Genomic DNA, 20,066 nt, shown 5'->3' with positions numbered 1-20,066 from the left:
TATATATATATATATATATATATATTTGTGTGAACAGATTACATGATAGGATTAGGATTTAATTTGCTGACCATAATGATGAAGATGACGGGCCCAGCGAAGCCCCAGATAACACCGTTCTGGACACTGAGCCAACAGTAGCCGTCGGCCGAGTATTTGCCTGAGGCTGATGCCAGCGTGATGGTGACTATTAGCACCGGCAGACCTGGAGGGAGGGTGGGGGCAAAAGGGAAAGAAAGAGCAGAATAAATGAGAGGGATAAAAGTAATATGAAAGATAAACAGGAGGAGGAAGGAATAGGCAAAAAGAAGAAAGGTGGGAGAAAAAGGGTGCTACAGTAAGAGACCATTGTGATGCCGCAAATATTAGGAAAAATCTTTTATACTTTTAGAAAATATTATTTTATGCTTCTCACTACTACAGTGCATAATATTCAGTAAATTAACATAAACCAATTTAAGTCAGCCCCCTAAAAAATATTTAATAAAAAAATTAGGTAATCTAATTCTCAGCAGAGTTAACCTGCATTGCTGATTTTTATAAATCAAATCATTAGGTGTCAATATCCATCACAACAAATCCTGCACATTCACCGCACATGTGTGAAAATAGTGATATGGCTTCTGTCAAGCACACTGTACCCCAGCCGATGAGATAGTAATACTTCATGTGTCGGTCCTCGCTTAGGTTGACAGCGACCACCTTGCTCCAGAGCAGCAGACCCTCTACCAGCATCCAGCTAAATGCTGCCATGAAGAAGAGATGGAGCAGTGCTGCTACAAGGGTACACGCAACCTACAAAACACAGGAATGCAGACAGACACATTTCACAGTTCACGTAAGGCTCTTCTGGTAAGGCTCCTCAGTGACATGCTGTTAGGAAATATCTATATGTTAAGGACATTTCTGTCTCCAAATATTCATATTCATAATGGAGACAATGTGAAAATGAAACTGTTAAACAGTGATAGGAGAGTAGAAAAAATGCTTATATTCAATAGAACAAAGGTCAGAGTTGATCTAATGGTAAAAAAGACCATACAACACCTTGTAACAACTGAATATGTCAATCAACAACCATGCATCCTATGGAAGTATGTTTTAGCAAAACACTGAACCCCTTCAGACTATTTCATCGTAGCTCTGGATCAGATTATCAGATAAATGCCTAAGACCTAAAATGCCCCAAACCATCTGTTAAAAACCTTGTTAAAAACTGAAAAATTGTCTTCCTGATGCTTTGTCACCCTGTACATACATATGGAACCATTTGATGAATTTCTGAAAAGCGGCCACCTGCCCTCAGGGATAAAACCCACGCTGACATGACCTGAGGTCAAAGGATCAGGGGTCAAACCCACTACTGGTCATTGAGTGACCAATGATAGACTGAGTCATGTGTTCTGGCTGATGAATACGACATTAGTGGTCACTCATGTCACATCCAGTTCCAAAGCATTCGTTTTATTAAGAACCCCAGTGTGGATTTGGAAAATCTCATTAAGGCAGCAATTAAAAATACAGTAACCATTTGAAATTTCATTATCCAGCTAATTAATGCATGTACATAATGAATAGTGAAAATATAGGTATTTATAATTTCTTGATTGATATTAAGTTTATTTTATTATCATGTATTGTATTTTATAATAATCTTTCTAATAATTGTGGTTGGTGAGCAGAAAATTCCAGTATAAAAATATTGAACTTTTGCTTAAAAAAACAGAACTTGCTTCCCTGTATCCAAACAAAAGTTTGCTTCCATTAAAAATCAGCAAACGAGTTCAGCAGAGGGGGCAGTTCTCCATTACTGTCTGTCATTCACCTTTGTTTGACACCAGTCGGCCCCTTGATATAACAACAATAAATCCTATGTATTGGTAGATAAAAGCAGATGTCTTAGTTGCCTGCCCATACCTTGTTGTGAATGGCTGAGCCGCTGCACAGTAGAATCACTTGAGCACAGATCAGAGCGATGAACAGGTTCTTATGAATGGATGTCCTGTCAGATTTGGGAATGCTGAGGACAAAGAGGTGGATAACTTCAAACTTTTTGAAAGATTTTGTTTTTAAAATGAGATATGGTTAGAGGTCTTACAAAACAATAATAACAGAAATATTAGCAAATAAATTGTACATTTTAAAGCATAGTAGATATGTTTGGTAATTTGACAATATATAACAGTCTGGTCTTATCTTTTATACAGTAGGAACTTAGAACATTTCACACACTTTACCTGAACTGTATTTATTCTCAGCTAAGCCTTCAGCTGAGAGGTAGCGTTAGTATGTCAACAGTTAGCATGTTAACATGTATGGCAATTTGCATGTAACATTTAGCAAGCTAATCTTAGCATGTTAGCAAGTATTCATCTCAAAGTACAGCTGAGGCTGATAATATTTCATTCCTTAGTTTTAGTAGTATCCAGTCATAAACTGAAGTGTCAAGATATTTGATTCTTCACCACCGTGTTAAGGGGCCAGTATACTCCATCACAAGTGGTTGTTGGACGGTTGGATAGCCTTGGAACCCCCCCCACCCCCACACGTTTCAGACATCGGATTAGGGGAAGCTGTGTGGGGCCATTTCTGTAACTTTCCAAAACTGACGATCCGACATTCACACCCACTTCATACCGTGAACAACCAAGTGCAACACAATGAATGCCTTGCAGGAGAGACTGTCTGAAAATATGCACCATTATCCCCCTATTTAAACAATATCACATCTCAACCCCTCCCTAAGATGACTGGTTTTCACTCTGCCACAACTATAAACACTTTTTGATTTCCGACATGGTCAGACAACATGCTGTACAGACAAGTTCTTGAAAATAAACATATTGAATATAAACCAACCCCTAGACTGACAGACAAGCAGAGTGTGATGTTGCGACTACAAATGAGTAATACACAAGGCTACAAAAAGGACCTGCCTCTGATTAGGTTTGAGTCAGTTTATGGAGCTTACTTGTTCAAAAGTTTCCATCATGTTGATTCTTTTGATACATCATTTTAATGTTGTTTAAAAACCCAAATCTATCTGTTTGTCATTTCCTTCTTTCTCTCTCTCTATTGTTGGCTTTGAGGTGAGATATGTCTAGAATATTTTTACATGTCACGTTTAAACTTGCTGATTCCTGGAAGAATTTATTTTATTTTAAAGAATATTTATCAGAATTCAATACTACACAGGAAGGCAGAGTATATATGGCTCATATGACAGAAAGTCTTTAGCATTACACCATTTGGAAACAAACACATATACTGCTGGTCTTAGATGACATTGATAAGTTGAATGTTTCCATTTTAGGGTGTTTACATAAATGAAACAGACAGCTAAAAATGCTTAAGAGAGGTAAATGAACTGAAGAGCCTCTTGTTACCTCCTGATGGGTTCAGCCTATTTAGACTAATTTCATATTTGCGTCACTGCTTGTGGCCACCATAATTTCATGGTGTGATTATGCATGCATCTATGAACATGTTTGCCTCAGCTTCTGTGTCTGTTGCGTGTATTTCAATACAAACATGCATGTAAATCATACAGCAGCTTGTATGTGAAATGCATGGCTGTGCTCTCGGTCTTCAGGACAGTCATAAATTGTCAGGGCAGCTCCTCTCAAGCTGATTGGGATCCCTCAGTGACCCTAATGTTAATTAACAGCTGCAGAATGCCACCATAAACCTTCAGCGTGAACTCACATGTAGACAACAGTAATTACTGGATTAGTTCTAGTCAATACTCATAGCAGCCTTAGGAACATAGCACCAGCAACTACAACACCAATAAATTATCTCTCTCTTTTTAGTGTATGGGAGAGAGTGTGTCACATCAAACCCCATGAGGAGAGTGCACAGTGGAATGTTGACTTTCTTATCAGCAAACATTTATACTAGAGATGTCCCAATAAAGTTTTTTCAGCCCCAATCCCATTTGAGTCTTTTAATAACCGGTATCTGTCGATAGCAAATGCGATCTGACACTTACAGTACCAGTCAAAAGTTTGGACACACCCTCAAGTGTGTCCAAACTTTTGACTGGTACTGTATATTTATCTAAAAGACACAAATGCACAGTGAACACTCAAGCTACAACTAGAAAATTACATAATATAGAATTTCATCACAATTCATTTTTTGTGCCGTCCCAATTGGTAGGGTGTGATGTTCATTTCAGCATACCTATGTTTTACCACGTGAATTTTATTTCGATAAAATGTTTAACTTTACAAGTGGTTAACCAGTTATTCCACACAATAGTGTTTACAAGTAAGTGGCAGCAATAGTTAATTTCTGTGAATTAAAATTTTAATGTTGCAACTAGATTAGTGGATCAAATACTTTAACATGTTGTAAATTCCTACAACCTGTAACTTTAATGCATGATCGGAGTATTAGACCACTTTTTTTAGACCACTCTGGTGTACAAAGTGAATGCACTATGTTTTTTGTTTTTTTCTTACAGTACAACCACTGTAGCGACTGCACTTGACACTAAGCAGGCAGCCATGTTGGCAACATAGGTAAGCATGATCGACTACTCACTCCAGCACAGTGAACAGCATCAAGGTCACCACCAGTGCACACAGAGACGCGCCAGAACCAATGAATGTCAGCTTGGTCAAAATAAGCTCTTCCTCGGGACTCCACTGGGACAGAAGAGAAAGTGTGGGCGTGTGAGGGAGAGAGAGAGGGGAAGGTTGTCAGAGTGGCCTGGTTGTTAATGAGCAGCCATCCCATTACTAAAATATCACGGGTTTTCATCTTATTCCCTCTCAAAGACACTGACACTCCTGCCGCTAAACTGAATTTATATAATAGCTAAATGCCAAAAATGTACATTGCATTTTTCAACAGGATAGGGACACAGGGAGTGACACCTGCTGGTTAATATAATGTACTGCAAATCCTATCCATGATTTTAGAGGTCAAAGATCATGACCTGGATTTAGACTTCAAATCAATTTATTTTATGTATTGTAAATTGTATTAATCATTTCTATGGCAAAAACATTTTGTCACAATTATGAAAAAGTAACTATCACGTATGAACAATATGACATAAGCTCTAAAAGCTACCTATAACCTTAACCAGTTTTAATTTGAGTCAAACAGAAAGTCAAACAGATAGTATACTTTACAGTACATTTTCCCTCATGCAACCTCTGATTCAATATGTGTGATTTTACTTACTGCATCATAAAACATCTCCTAAGTTACCTTTGATTCCAGGTAATTCATCAGTACTGCAAAGTTGGTGGTGTGGTTACACAAGCAGGAAGTGACACCAGAGCTGGCAAAGGTCACTCTGCAACCATCACTGGACCAGCTATTGGCATGACTATGCCTGCAAAGCACAACAAACAAAAACACAAAAACACAATCACAAACTGATCCAATTCAAAGAGTAGAAACATTTAATTTTTAACACAAAGAATTTGTCTATAGACTCTATTTTTCTGAGGATATCTTGTTTTGGAGTGAAACACCTCAGCAGCACTGAAAGAGTGGTCTATGTCTTAAAAAACACACAATAAGAGACAATATACTCTAGCTTATTGGAAATTAGCTTTTTTTAATATTTACCCAACAAACTAATCCAGACAACATAAGTGGCCCACTTCAGCATTGCCTGAAGTGGGCCACTTCAGGTAATAATGCAGCACTGCTGGCCTTCTTCTGGCCCAGACAAAATGAATGTGAGCCTGAAATGGCCCACATGTAAAATTTCCAAATATGGCTCAAATATCCCAAACCAAATGTGGGCCTTTTCTGGTAGAGATGTGGTGCCCTCGGGTATGTGAATTCTGGATGTGGTTTATCTGGTTTGTTCTTGGTCGACATATGGCATTGTTATGGCTTGCTTGTGGCCCAGATCTGGGGAAAAGGAGCGGACCACCCGAGTGCCATCATTCCACGCGGTATGTGGGCTGGATGAAAGTGTCAAAAGTGTCGGGTGTGGGCCGGATCTGGGCCACAGCAATATTGCTATCTGGGAAATCACATTAACTTAACGGGCCTGTTTACGTCACAAAGTTGTTGGTCAAACTTACATCAGGCTGAAATTCCAAAAGGCACAAACAGGAGTAACTCTCTGTGAATACTCCACCTACAAACAAAAAAAACATGTTTGCATTTGTTTTTCTTCTCTGTCTTTTTCTCTCAACATATTATTTTGGACTTCTAAAATCCCTGTGCTTCTTGCGGGGAAAAAAAATCCTCTGTGATGACATGGTCTATTTGGTAATTATTTCAATTACAACTCCACCATACTACTATAGTCTGCCATCAGCATGAATTTCAGTCAGAACTCCATGTTTTAAGGGTCAGGAGGCTTTTGGACAAATCAAAACTACACTGCAAAAAGTAGCCATCATAACAAATTGCGGGCCAGTAAAGTCGTAGTAGTTGCAAACAGATATATGTGTTTATTTATCTATTTGTCAGCAACTATAACTCCTCCTGTGGGCACACAATATAAAATATGTCTACATAGGAGAATATATAATCGTATTAATACTGTAGATTAATATACGATATCCCTTGTTATTCTACATTTAGAACCTTACAAAAGTCTTTTAAATACCATTTTAAGCATTGAAATGATAGCAACACCAAATCTTCACATAGTACCAACATATTTTTTCTGTGATCAGCTTTTCCTCAACCCCACCCGCTGACAGTACCACATGTGATGAGGAAAGGGTGTACTGGACGGCCACAGGGATAGTTTGGGCCTTGGATGTGTCACGGACGGTGGCTGATATGACAGCAGAAGCCAGGTGACCTGGGAGAATTCTGGGAAAGTGGAAAATGGTTACCAGTTACAACTTACAACTTCAAAGTCATGAACAATTTAAAAATTTTGATCCAATTTGAAGGTATCCACTGTCTGAATCATCCCAAGTTTAAGGTGATGAAAGTAACCATGCAATCACACCTGGAAGAATTTCTTTGGTTCAATCCAAAGTGGATAAGTTAACTTTCAGATTTACTTTTTTGTACTTGGTTTGATTGCTTTCACTGGTGAGAAACCCTTCAATCAGATTTGAAACAATGTGGAGAGGAGGAAAGTACCTTTATATAGTTTTACATGTTTTCAGTAAGATTTAAGCGTTGTTGGGTTATCGTTTTTAATAAGGAAATAACCTTTATTGTATCTAAAGTTGAGGTTTCTGCAGATGAGATGCTTGTAACAATTGATTTCAAGAACTGCTGAGTTATAAAAACAAAATTAAAAGAAAGTCAAGACAAGCTGAATAAGACTGAGGTGTTTATCATGAATGAGTTGACTTTCAGAATAGTAAGAGACAGATAGAAGACACAGTAACTGAGAACATAAGAGTATTCCACATGTAAATTACAGCCAACCTTTTAACTTTCTCTTGTTGACTCTGTGGAGGTTCCTGTGCATCAGATACAATCTCACTCAGGTGGCTGTAGTGGGTATGAATAAACATCACTTCCTCATATCCTGATTGGAGAGAAGGGAGGCACAGAGAAATGTTAGTTTTTAGCCTCTCATGATACAAAATTGTTTGTTGAGCATGATCATCATCAGTTCCAACAGTGCCCCACTTCACAGATACCTACTTTCAAATTCAGCGTTCAGTGCTGGTTCCAAAATTTACATTATTTTATATTTTTCACTACAACTCTTTTCACTAGACAAACCATCTACATCCAGATTAATATGTTTTGTTTTTTTTTTTACCTTATATTGTATTGTTTTATATTGTTGTTTTTGATATTAACATTAAACCAAAGTATTCAGTTAGTTATTTTGATAATCATTTACACATAAGAACCAAATACAGTCTAAATGTGACAGTCTTTGCTGAGTTTGATAAATGGATGATTCTTATCAACAAAGTACAGAGCTGCTTTAACGATGTAGACAATGAAGGCTTTCTTTTTCAACTAATAAGTATATTTAACCATAAGGCAGCAGGAAGAATGGAATGTGCTTTGTATCAGATATGAGCTTAGATTTTTCTTTCGAGACAGAGTGAAATGAAAAATACATTTTACAAGTTCTAATCCTGTGTCTGTATTAATTATTCACTAATGTCTTGTTACATGCTATACGTGTTAAAAAAAAAAGTAGTAATAATAGAGTAGTTCTATATCAAAATCCCTCTCTTGAACTCAGGGGCAGTTTAATAAATTTATCTAATTAAGTAAGTAATTGAGAGCAGCAGGAAGATATTTGGGCACATGTGCATGTCATCTATATATTAAATCATGTAACACATATTTGTACAGTATCATACTTAGAAGATACATAGAAGATTTTTCCTTCCCATTTGGGTTAGGCTCTATGACAAATGTATTTTCGTGTGTGTTTCCTACCCAGTGAGTGTATCCTCTGGAGCTCAGCATCTGGGATAAGCAGTTCATCCTGACCACCTCTGCTGGTGGTGTGAGAGCTGACCGCAGATGGCTTGAAGGATTGAGTACAGCTCTCCTCAGACAGCTTCTGCCACTTCATGTGCACATCTGGCCACAAAGACAGCAGAGGACACCCAGGCATAAAGACAAATTAACAACAACCATACCCACAGAAATGCAAGAAGAATATTTTATTTATCTGTCATCTGACTTTTTTCTCTCTTCTAGTGAAATGTGTTCCAGACATCTTTGTGAGTAAAATGTTTGTGAGTAAAATGTTCAGCTGTGAAATCCAATCTTTCTACAATTTCTCCATCAACTTTGATCACCACTAAAACTGTGCCTCCTGTATTTTGAACTAAGCACTGACAGACAATAATTATTTTCTTTGATATGTGTTATGATGTTTTCATTACCTATATTTTTGGTTGAAAGAGTGAATCCTCTTCTCTCAACAGACATTATGTCTGCAAGAGTTTCAGTGAGATTGTCAATGCTCTTGACAATAGTAAATGGCCCCACGCTGACCTGTACAAGAAACACAGACCCAGCAACAAAGTCAGACTGAGATTCATGGAGGAGAAAGGATGACTATGTGCAGTTAAGCAAGTTGATAAAATGCTTATATACCGTGTTTTGGGCCATTTTACAATTTTCTTTCTCTCAAAGAACTGACAAATACATAACTCTTTCTAAATGTATATGTGATGAAAAAGACCTTAAGGGCATACTTTGCAGGATTTTCCTAAAAACAATGTATAGACTCATACAAAAATAATCTCTCTCAATCATCACTTATGACTCTCTAAAAGTGTGTGGCAATGTATATATCTACAGAGACTCTGCCCTCTGCCTGTATTTTCTTATTATTTTGCTGTGTTTGGGATGTTTCTGGGCGTCAACCTTTGGGTAGTAGGTTTGTAGCCTCCAGCCAATATCAGCATGCATGGTGCACAAAATCCAGCAATGTGGCACCTTCTTGCAGGATTGTGCGGCAGTGTGGGCATGTTTATTTGTGCTTTAGAATGTAACCACCATTGAACAATCAGAAAATAACGTTCGATTTATCTGATTCACTGCTTTGCTCTTGCTAGTGCATCTCTTCATTCACTCTCTAGCTCACTTGACCACTGCTGCTCTCTCTCGCCCTGGTGTCATTGCACCGGGGAAGAGGGGACAACTTTGAATGATGTGTTAACAAACACCAACCAACAAATCCTGCATAGTGTGCCTTTAAAACATCAGTCTACAAAAAGGGCAGGTAACAGCAACACCAAGAACACAATCTGGATGTAACCATTCCTCAAATTATTGAGGTTGGAGATATCATAAAACATGGCAAGAGACCTTACTAAGACCTTGTTTGGTTGTTACATATACGGTTCTTCCACACAACCCAGAAACATCTTAGGTTTGTTTTTCTGACTGGTTAGACAGGGTTTCCAGCATTAGCTTGGCTACCATATCATACTAACTACTTCCCAGGGTAAACAGAGGATTTTCTCTTCATCCCTCACCCCATCCTCTGTCAGGCCCATCCACTGCGTCGCCATATGGGGCTCCAGCATCAAACTCGCCACCTTTAAATAGTTGGTAGCAATGGACACCATTGCCTCTGCTGCATCAGCTCCAGCAGAGTTAGTGCTAGCCAGTGCAGTCAGGTCCATCTCAATCATCTGGGAGAGGTAGAGGACATCACTCGACGTGAGGAGGTTTGGGCTACCGGCCTCCACTGTGTGTAGGACAGCCTGGGTCAGGTGCTGCAGCAAGGTCAGGTCTCTGTCCCAGGAGGTGTTGACGCTCAGCTCCTCCATCACCTAAGGAAGAAAAGCATATATAAAGATTTCAATTCACCAAGTACAAGAGGTTCTCTACTATTTTGACCCAGGAAATAAGTCCTGACAAATATCCCATGTTGGGGAAGTTACTCAGAAAAAGTTATTACTCACCTAAAATTGTCACAAGATGATTTTTAAAGAGGAAAGTAATTTTCTTTTTTGTCATACTAGTAATACTAGTAATTACTAGATGATGTGCTACAGACAGCTTTACAACTCACAGGTTTGGTCAAAGGATCCTTGCTCAATCTGCTGAAGAATGGCGTCTTTGGTAAACTGAAAACATCTATCACTTCTGCAAATAGAGATAGAGACAAATATAATACAATATAATGCATTCTAATACAGCAAGACCACAAATTACAGCCTTAGAAATCACACTAGATTCAACACTGGATCAACATTGTTGACACTATGTTGACGCAGTGTCATCAACAACTAAAATTTTAAAATGATTCAAAGATAGCATTTATTACAGGACTGTTAGATTGGACTGTCTGGCAATGTTCAAGTAATGTTATACTTCTATGGTCTATCAGGGTAAGATTCAGTAAAACCAAATGATCACATTATATTAAGAACAAGGTGCATAAAAAGTTGTTATCATTGGCACCTTTTTTAAACTGGCAGACAGCGCCTTTGAGTGAGTCACACTCAGCATGGTCCCAGCTCCCGATAATAGGGTCAAAGATGCCACAATCCTTATCAGACTGAGGACCGTGGAGGAACTGAAAGGAGAAATTCTGATTCTGTGAGGAATTTCCATCCTGGAGGTAATCCAACAAATTTTCTAACGAAGAGATGTTACCTAGAGAAAGAAATGGTGAAGGTTATTCTTAATGTTAAATTCATGAATGAAATGAAAAAGGAACACATCAAGACCAAACGTCATGTCCAGTCATAGCAGTGTGAATAATGCTACACTTCAGAAATCTTGCAAAGTCAAAATAATCAAACAGCACATCAAGATTGTAAAACAACACATTTTTTAACACTACTTCTGGATTCTGATGAGGACTGGTTGATAGAATGACTAAATCCATGGCAGTTCAGTTACAGTAGTAGTATGGCCAATATATGTCTAAAGGGGTCTGATGAAGGACAAAAATAAGAAGTCTGACAGGGTAGAAGGTAACCAAAAGACTGCAGGATCAATCCCTGAAACAGCCAGTCCTTAAACATCAACATAACCTGAATCTCTCTGTAAGTTGCTCTTGAAAAGATTGTCAAATAAATCTGTTACCTCTGTAACTGATAATCACTGAAGGAGTGAAAGCATACTATCCTTTCTGCATGTTCAGTTCCAGGAGGGGGAGTGAGAGTTTTGGATTCTCATTACTCACTGGGGAACATGATGTCAGAACGGGAGAAGTTTGTTTTGAAGGGTGGGATTCAGGGTGACGTGAGTCACAAAACATTTACAAGAACTGCTAAGAGCATTACTGTTTGCCAATTACAACCTCATCACCATCTCACTTATTCTTCAGAGGGGGAGAGCAGGAGGCAGCAAAAGAAAACAGAGATTTCCTCTTGCCTTCAATGTCATTAAACATCCAGTGGTGGTTAATGTTAAGTGTGTGTGTTAACTGTATGTGTATGTATATACAGTAAACACACACATGTGTGCGTTTGCCAAAGCATGCCATAAATTCAGAAAAAGGGTAGGGATCTCTTGATCAAGCTTTTTTGCTGATCCCGCTGTGTGTCATTTAATAATGGGTATTTGCTAATACCAAGCCCTGAACTGATGTCTAAATTTTCCTACATAACACAGCTTTAGTGTGGACCAATACTATCACTGAATTCACATAGTAGCTGCTGCTTTCTATTAATTCCAGACTGCAAACTGCATTAGCAGCAGTTTGCTGTATTCACATGCTGAAGAGAGGCTCCAACATAAATGTGAGGGTGAAGTTGGCAACTTCATAACATAATGTAATAAAAATAGTGAAGTTAACAGTCCGCCTGTCTCACTTGGAAACACTCTACAGGCACTGTAGATATTGATTGTAACATTTTCTTAAGTTACTCTAGAACAGTTCTGGAAAAAAGATCTGGAATAGATCAGGAAAGGCCAAAAGTGTTCAAGATAGCACTTGGGTAAAATTCTTATCTTGTCTTAGTTTTTTGCAATAAAATGTTCTTGCAGTTTCCACACTTTGAGCCCATGTTTTAAAATATTTTTTCATAAACAGATTTATTTGTTTGAGGTGGGACACAACTAATTGTGTCCCACTGTGTACTTATTGTAACTATTTCCCTTATTATTTGAAAATTCTCCTATTTCAATTAGATCAGTCGATAACAAGTTGTCAAAGCCTGTTATTTTATGCAACCAGCTGCTATGTAAATTACATCATGCTTGGACCAGATAAGACAGATGAGAGTGTGGGTGGAGAGGAAGACAGGACAGACAAAGAGCATATTTGGGTCCAGATTTATCTGTAATTTAGTCATAGGATTTATTTTATCCTGCTTGGAGTGCCAGATGGGTGGAGTTTACCACATCAGGCAAGCTCAGATTTTGGCATGTTCCTGAAAATGTGCAGTCCAAAATGACTTTCAAATGGTCTCTATGTGATTATTTTTCTACATAGCAACCCCACCCATTCCTAGTGCTAAAGAAGTTACACTGTAAACATCATTTGAAAGTAATGCTGAACTATAAGAATGGACCTTGCGCATAGATAGGAGTCTCCTCTGTTTTTAAAGTGTAAACCATTGCTGCATTTCCCTGTACTTGGAGATTAAATCTGCTTTGATTTAGATTCTGGTAACTCTTCAGCTTCTTCCCATCCCCATGCTGCATCCTGCCTAATGTACCTTGACAAGGGCTGTCTTTCAACAGCTTCGTAAGGGAGGACTCTATTTCCATGGCTGCTTCACTCCACTTGAACACCAGCCCAGAGGAAATGGGTGAACACTCCTTTTCCATGGTGTCGATTTCGCTGCTGTCCAGTACCCGATCCCAAATGTGGAGCTCTGTGATGCTCCCTGAGAATGACTCATCCTTCTTAAATGAGCCTCCAAAGGTGTCCTGCTCCTGCCCGATAATGAAAAGACCGTCTGGGCCAATGCTGTCAGCACTGTTTAGGCCATCGCCATTGGAGATCGGAAGGCCATCAATAAATAGTGCCCAGCGTCCACCATTCTGGCTCCAAGAAACGCAGACTGAGTGCCAGGATCCGTTGTGGTCAAAGGCTTCCTTGTAAGCACCATGCTTACCATGGACCAGCAGAGCCAGCTGCACAGGCTTTCCCTGGATCAGGTTCGCACGGAGCTGGAACTCATTAATATATGACTGGATGGAATAAGAGAAGATGGTGGAAAATCCAAAGCAATTCTGATTGAAGCGGAGACGGGTGCAAACGGTCACAGAGCCCATGGAAGGGAACTTGTGTAGAAGACGGGCATTCTTTCTGTCTGAGCGCCCAATGAACTCCAGAATCAAGGTCTTGGAAGAACCTTTTTTTTCACCCCACACTGAGAGAGGAAAGAGGCATTACTATGAAGGAAAAATCCTGGCATAGCTCTTGGAAAAGATAGAAACTAATCATAAAATTAATGTTGTGGTCCTATTCCTACTGTAAACACAAGTGGGAAACATTTATTCATTGTGGCTAGGAGTGTTGTATAGCAGGATCATCAGTCCCATTTTATACTCTTAATAACTTTTTAAGTCAGTGAATAAGTGGAAAGGCATCTTGGACAAGAAACACAATAAGCGTACTAGTTAAAAATAAAGAGTGCTAATATATCTACATAAAGTATCAGAAAAGGCACACTAAACCTACTTTTCAGATGTTTGATTTTCCTGGCAATCCACACAGGTTTAGAGATGTTCAAGGACTTTAAAAAGCTGGTTAGGTCTTGGTTCTCTGCTGGGCTGGAGACAGTGGCTAAGGCACCATAGCGCTGCTCGCACAGTTCGCTTGCCGCGGACCATTTCAGCCGATCAGGGACATACTCGTAGTAGGACTCATCAAATGTAAGGGTTCTGGTTTCCAGTGTAAAAGCTGTTCAAAAAAAGAGGAAAGATATGTTGGCCAGATATTAGTGGAAAGATCTCAAAAAAGACCTTCCAGACAGCATTTGTAAAATAAAAAAAGTCAGGCAGACATTTTAATCCTGTTGAGATCACATCTGGGGCCTCATGCTAAAATAAATGCTCTAGTATCTGGGCCCTGCATACCTAGGTGCAACCATACATATGATTTTTAATTATTCTGGCAGATTAGACCTCTTCTCAGGACTGTGTGGGCACTCACAGAATGTTTTCGATTACCATACTATCTTCTGTTAGTTTTGTTGAAAATGCTAGGGAGAGAGAGAGAGAGAGAGAGAGAGAGAGAGAGAGAGAGAGAGAGAGAGAGAGAGAGAGAGAGAGAGAGAGAGAGAGAGAGAGAGAGAGAGAGAGAGAGAGAGAGAGAGAGAGTGAATGAAGAGAGCGAGCAGTGCTGGCGAGAACAAACCCATGAATCACAGAAACAAAATGTTATTTTCTGATTGTTTCACAGCGGTTACATTCTAAAGCACAAATAAACACGCCCACACCTCCGCACATGTCCACACACCCTGCGGGAAAGTACTATATTTTTGTGTGAATGCAGAGCTTCATCGTGTCCGCTGTAGCCTCTCTGCTCTGCGTGTGTCTGTGTCGGTCAAACAGACACATCAACAGCAGAGGAGCAGCACTCTGCACACAGCAGAGGAGAGAGATGAAGAAGCAGGGGGAACACTGACGCACATAAAAATACAGTGATGTAACCTGGTCGCTACACTACGAGTCCTGACCTCACACCGTGCGCGCTGCTATTGGTTGGGGGCTACACACCCCCTGCCCAAAGGTTGACGCCCAGCGTCCCAAACACAGCAAAATAAGAAAACAAAGACAGAAGGCAGGGTCTCTGCAGATACATACACCGCCACACATTTCTAATAGGTCATAAGTGATGATTGAGAGGGATTACTTTTGTTTTTTAGTAAAATCCTGCATAGTGGACCTTTAAAGGATAGATTCACAATTTTTCAAGTCTATCTTAAAACAAGAGTCAGGTGCCCATATGAACACTGAAAGATGTTTTCTTTGCTGTAATCATTTCTCCGGTTCATACTGGCTACTAAAAGATCTTCAAATGAGCTTTCAATGTAAGTGATGGGGGCCAAAATCCACAGTGTGTCCACACAGTCATTTTGTGCAAAAACACATTTAAAAGTTTATCTGAAGCTTATATGAGGTTTCAGCAGTCTGTGTTAGTTATATCAAGTGGATATCTGCCACATTTACAATCTTTTTAGCATAAAATTCGCTTTTTGTGTTTCTTTTGACAGCGTTTCCCTGTTGAGCTGCAGTGGTAGTAACAAAAAAAGAAACTTTGGCACTAAAAAGACGGTTATGTTGAAAGATATCTACTTGATTTGACACATTTGGATGGCTTAAAATACACTTTTTAATACATTTTGCAAAGAAAGAGGCTTGTAGATTGTGTCCCCCATCACTTCCCTTGTAGGTGCATTATGAAGGGATCTTCCAATAGCCAATACGAACAGGAGGAAGGATTATGGCAAGAAAAAACTATTTCAATGTTCATTGGGGCACCTGATGATTGTTTTATGATAGACTTAAAAAATTGTGAATCCATCCTTTAACATAGCTCTCCTCATCTTCAACCTGAGTAGAGGTCTAATCAACAGGAATAATTGAAAACACCTGTCTGGGTGTACTGGGCCTTTAAAACCAGAGGTAGACAAGCATCGCTGTTTTAATTACATAAAATTACTGATGATACCTATGAGAAGAGGTCAAACAGATTATTACATTCCCCAAGTAAAATGTTTTACCATGCAAAGTGAAGTGACATTAAAAGATGTTTTCATTCAGAACTTACAACCCACCATCAGCCAAATGATGACGTAAATCTTCCAAGCCTTTCTGCTCACCAAACAGGCAAATGACAAACTGTTGAACACTGGCACATGTTGCATACTCTGGCATCTCACTGGGGCATATCTCTCCGATTTCACTTGCTCAAGGTTTCTCATTATTTACTGTTTAGGTTTGTCTAGGAGTTTTCTGTATATGACTATTGTCTCATGTTAGTGGTAAACCAGACAACAGTAATAAGGATTGAGAGGCTGTTTTATCTTCCTAACAAACTATTTATTTTTTTCCTTTTTCTTTTTTAGTGATTAGCTGATTTGTTAAACCAAGCTAGGTGTTTTTGTCTTTATCAAGTAGTTTGTGGTTTTTGTTGATGAGCTAAAAATTAGAATTGAATACCTGTATGTTCGTGGAGTTTTTTTCTGTTCTAAAATTCAGATTTAGCTAACTCATAAACTAGAGTTGCGGAATTAGTTTAGATGGATTCTTTCTTATTCACTCCTCAAAACCTTAAACATACCACACTCATTACACCAAACACCAACTAACAAATCATTTGTTGAGACTATAAACCTGTTGGAGAAATTATATAATGTAGAGCTGCAATGAATAGTTGATTTATTGATTAATCCATCAACAGAAGATTAATTGCCAACTATTTTGATAACTGTTTAATCATTGTGTAATTTTTTAACAAAAATGCAAAAATTCTCTTGTTCTGGCTTCTTAAATGTGAATATTTTCTGATTTTGTTAGTCCTCTATGATAGTAAACTGAACTGGACTGTTGGGCGTGCACATATGAGGTTGACATTTTGAGACGTTTTAGACCAAACAACATAACATTTAATCGAGAAAATAATCTACAGATTAATTTCATTTTAAAATATTGTACTATTGTAGTTTTTATTTGGAGCTATTTTCTACTGAAAAATAGTCCATATGAGAACTGTTCACAGTTAGTTCTGTTGATGTTTTCAAATGAAACTGTTTAATGCTACCAGCCCCACAATAAAAATTCCAGTCAATTGAGTTGGTATCAGAAATCTCATAAAACCAAATAGGGGACATACTCATTGTAGACAAATAAAACCAAAACTATTTGCATGGCTACACACCACTTGAGGTAAGTAAGAAATTGTTTTTGTGTAATTTGGGTGAAGTGCCGCTTTAAAGTACTTTAGCACTAGTTAGCCCCATAGCTTTGCTGAGACCTCTACTATACGGTGGTTGGGGTTTGGCTAGCTAAGTTAGCTTAGCTACTTGGTCTGAACTGCAGCCTTTGTCGGGCCGCGTTACATGAAATAGTGTTGAACAGATAGAAATTCACTCACCTGATACATAGCTGTGAAAACAAACCTGAAACACAATAAGTAGTGAGTTTAGCTCATTGCTGGAGGTATGAAACACAGATAGTCTTCTAAACGAATAATACAGACACAGGTGTTATTTATATGCTAATTAACGGAAATAACGGTCGAGGTGGGGGCGAAAAATGCTTTCTCCGCCATTATTTCCAGAACACACCACTGTGTATTATCACTACACGGCTGCTACACTAAATGTTGTAACATGACAGATGTTTTTTTTAGCAGATTTAATCCATATTTAGGAACGTTTCACCAGTGGGCGTTAACTGTGGCATGAAAGAAGTTATTCACCTGTACTAGGTTGCACCAGGTATGTGTAAATTCTCTCCAAAGTTGGGGTGTAAAGTCGACATTAGAGGCTAAGTAACTTCTACTTAGTGTGTAACTAAATCACCTACTAATATTGGTTGCACCACGATTACTTGGGGCATCACCTAACTAGTTTGGACGTAAAGACATAACTAGGGCAAGTGGCCAATCAGCGATCAAAGATAGAGTTCCGTCGTCATGGTTACCGTGTGCATTAACTTTCTAGCTAGCATGAGCCACTTGGGGTGGTAGCACATCATAGTAAGCTAGATCGATATTGAAATATATCAATAAATTACGTCTCTACTGGATTACTGTGTTGCAAAATGGCATGTAATTAATGAAAGAAATGATGCAGTGTGGCAGAAAAACTGCTGTTTTACCATGAGTGAGTATAATTCTGTGACATTTTATGATTTACACCTACCCTAGGGGCATGAGTAAGTAGTTGGCATTTAGAGTTATGCTGTAAATTAACTCATCTCCGTTGTGCAACCCCTGTCCTTTTTCAATAATGCATAAATCACAACTCATTAATATGTCATAACTAGGCTAAGTTTGAACAGCTGGTGCAAAAGGCTGCTGCACTTGTAACTTCGCGTACTGATTTTGAACGGTGATATTGTTGACAGTCCCAATAGATTATTTTAATTGAGGCTTTCTAGCCAATCAGAAGCGAATATTTTAAAGGCGTAGTCTACCGCTTGGCTGTAATGCATAACTCTCATTAGCCTGTTAACTATTAACTGGAGAGTCATTTGCACACAGAAAAAGTCCAAAAATGCGATAAGAAACTCACTAACAAGACATATTTAAACATCCATAAGTGAATACAAAAAAAACATTTGTGACGACATGGATAATATAAATGGTATTATAAGATACTTGTGTTTTCCCCCCACATCTTTAAACCACCACAAGTGCAAGCACAGTGAGCCTTTTTACTGCATTGTGCACGTTTTTTTTTAACAGGGAATGAGTCACAAAATTGGAAGCCTTCTAAAGTCTGAAAAACTTTGCCTAATTGAAAGCCGACACTGTATTGTTTGTCTAGAAGGACAGAAAACGTAAATATACTTACAAGCAGGCCTAAATTGGGGAACAATAACCAGCGCATCCTGAAAAATAAATATCTTTATTAGCTGAGAATAGAAGGCAACTAACAGCACATGTTTTTACTGTATTCTCTTATAAGGGTCAACCATAAAAAAAGCAAAAAGAATTGAAAGTTTTACCTCATTCAATCGTCTTGTCAAAAACGTTTTTGCGCGTCTTCTCATTCCAATTGCGTCGTGTCTGTAACGCAGCATTCAATCACTCCTTTGAAGCGGTGTTTTTTTTTTTTTTTATTCCACTCCAATAAAGTTTACCAAAGTGTGTGTTTTTCCTTCTCAGCTGTGCTTTATCAGCCCGTCACTAAAGTAGAAGAGACGCCTTGGTATAGCTGACTCCAGAAAGCATGAAGGGAGGATGCAGAGGAGTGGGTGTAACCTGCAGAGAGCAGACCAGAGAGCTGCCCAAAGTAGGGTTTAGGGACCTCCTGGGTTCCTTGAGAGGATTCCAGGAAGTCTAGCCAGAAGCTTGCACAATGATGTAATGCATCAGGCATTAATCAAGTCATTGGATTCGTTCCTTCCTCATTCACTAGATGCATGTGAATCCTACAGACTGGTAGCTGCAAAAGCAGCTGCAAAAGAGGACATATTTCCTTTTAAATGCTATAAAATCAATCAAATGGCACCTAAATTGTATTAACAAGGAGTCCATGACATAATAAAGTTTGGGATCCTTTATTCTGATGCAGTATGGTCCAGGCAGTCTCCGAACAATATCAGTTATACCATGATTACACCTTGATTTTTCCTTTCTTTGGATTACCACAGTGAGATGAATATGCTCATCAACAGGTGCCACTGTCCACTTTCAGGACAGACAACAAATATCTTTTCTGGTGTGGAACCAAAGGACAAAATCTTAAAATGTATGTATTTATTGAATAGTGATTTGCAATTTGAAATGTCTGGGTCAGTCCCCCCCACATCCAATTTTTTTTTACCAATACATATTCTTAAAGATGCATTGTGTAGAATTTAGTGGCATCTAGCAGAATGGAATATAATATTCACAAGTATGTTTTAATTAGTGTATAATCCTATGAAAATAAGAATCATTATGTTTTCGTTAGCTTAGAATGAGCCCTTTATATCTACATAGGGAGCAGGTCCTCTTCCATGGAGCCCACCATGTTTCTACAGTAGCCCAGAACGGACAAACC

At 38.7% G+C, this 20,066-nt stretch overlaps 1 protein-coding gene across 3 annotated transcripts in view; it reads right to left on the bottom strand.

Annotated features, from left to right (window-relative positions):
• The window catches only part of LOC122988726 (adhesion G-protein coupled receptor D2), a 98,512-nt gene extending 79,319 nt beyond the window's left edge, over positions 1 to 19,193 (bottom strand). For 2 of the 3 annotated variants that reach the window (XM_044361289.1, XM_044361290.1), the window contains exons 1-18: positions 19,027 to 19,193; positions 18,873 to 18,909; positions 17,447 to 17,471; positions 14,027 to 14,248; positions 13,056 to 13,715; positions 10,846 to 11,040; positions 10,454 to 10,527; positions 9,912 to 10,211; positions 8,811 to 8,922; positions 8,356 to 8,502; positions 7,375 to 7,477; positions 6,690 to 6,801; positions 6,057 to 6,112; positions 5,224 to 5,350; positions 4,549 to 4,652; positions 1,918 to 2,020; positions 642 to 795; positions 72 to 205 (exon numbers count right to left, since the gene is read on the bottom strand). In XM_044361289.1, the coding sequence (XP_044217224.1) occupies positions 72 to 205; positions 642 to 795; positions 1,918 to 2,020; positions 4,549 to 4,652; positions 5,224 to 5,350; positions 6,057 to 6,112; positions 6,690 to 6,801; positions 7,375 to 7,477; positions 8,356 to 8,502; positions 8,811 to 8,922; positions 9,912 to 10,211; positions 10,454 to 10,527; positions 10,846 to 11,040; positions 13,056 to 13,715; positions 14,027 to 14,248; positions 17,447 to 17,471; positions 18,873 to 18,909; positions 19,027 to 19,031 (2,670 nt within the window). In that variant the 5' untranslated portion in view covers positions 19,032 to 19,193. The remainder of the gene's footprint in view (positions 1 to 71; positions 206 to 641; positions 796 to 1,917; positions 2,021 to 4,548; positions 4,653 to 5,223; positions 5,351 to 6,056; positions 6,113 to 6,689; positions 6,802 to 7,374; positions 7,478 to 8,355; positions 8,503 to 8,810; positions 8,923 to 9,911; positions 10,212 to 10,453; positions 10,528 to 10,845; positions 11,041 to 13,055; positions 13,716 to 14,026; positions 14,249 to 17,446; positions 17,472 to 18,872; positions 18,910 to 19,026) is intronic. The other variant, XM_044361291.1, reaches the window with a different exon arrangement.
• Positions 19,194 to 20,066: the final 873 nt, after the last annotated feature.

The sequence above is a fragment of the Thunnus albacares genome, chromosome 9 (assembly GCF_914725855.1).
Source record: "Thunnus albacares chromosome 9, fThuAlb1.1, whole genome shotgun sequence".
NCBI lineage: Eukaryota > Metazoa > Chordata > Actinopteri > Scombriformes > Scombridae > Thunnus > Thunnus albacares.
Note: the sequence above shows the minus strand (reverse complement) of the source record. Positions and strands in the feature narration are given on the sequence as shown.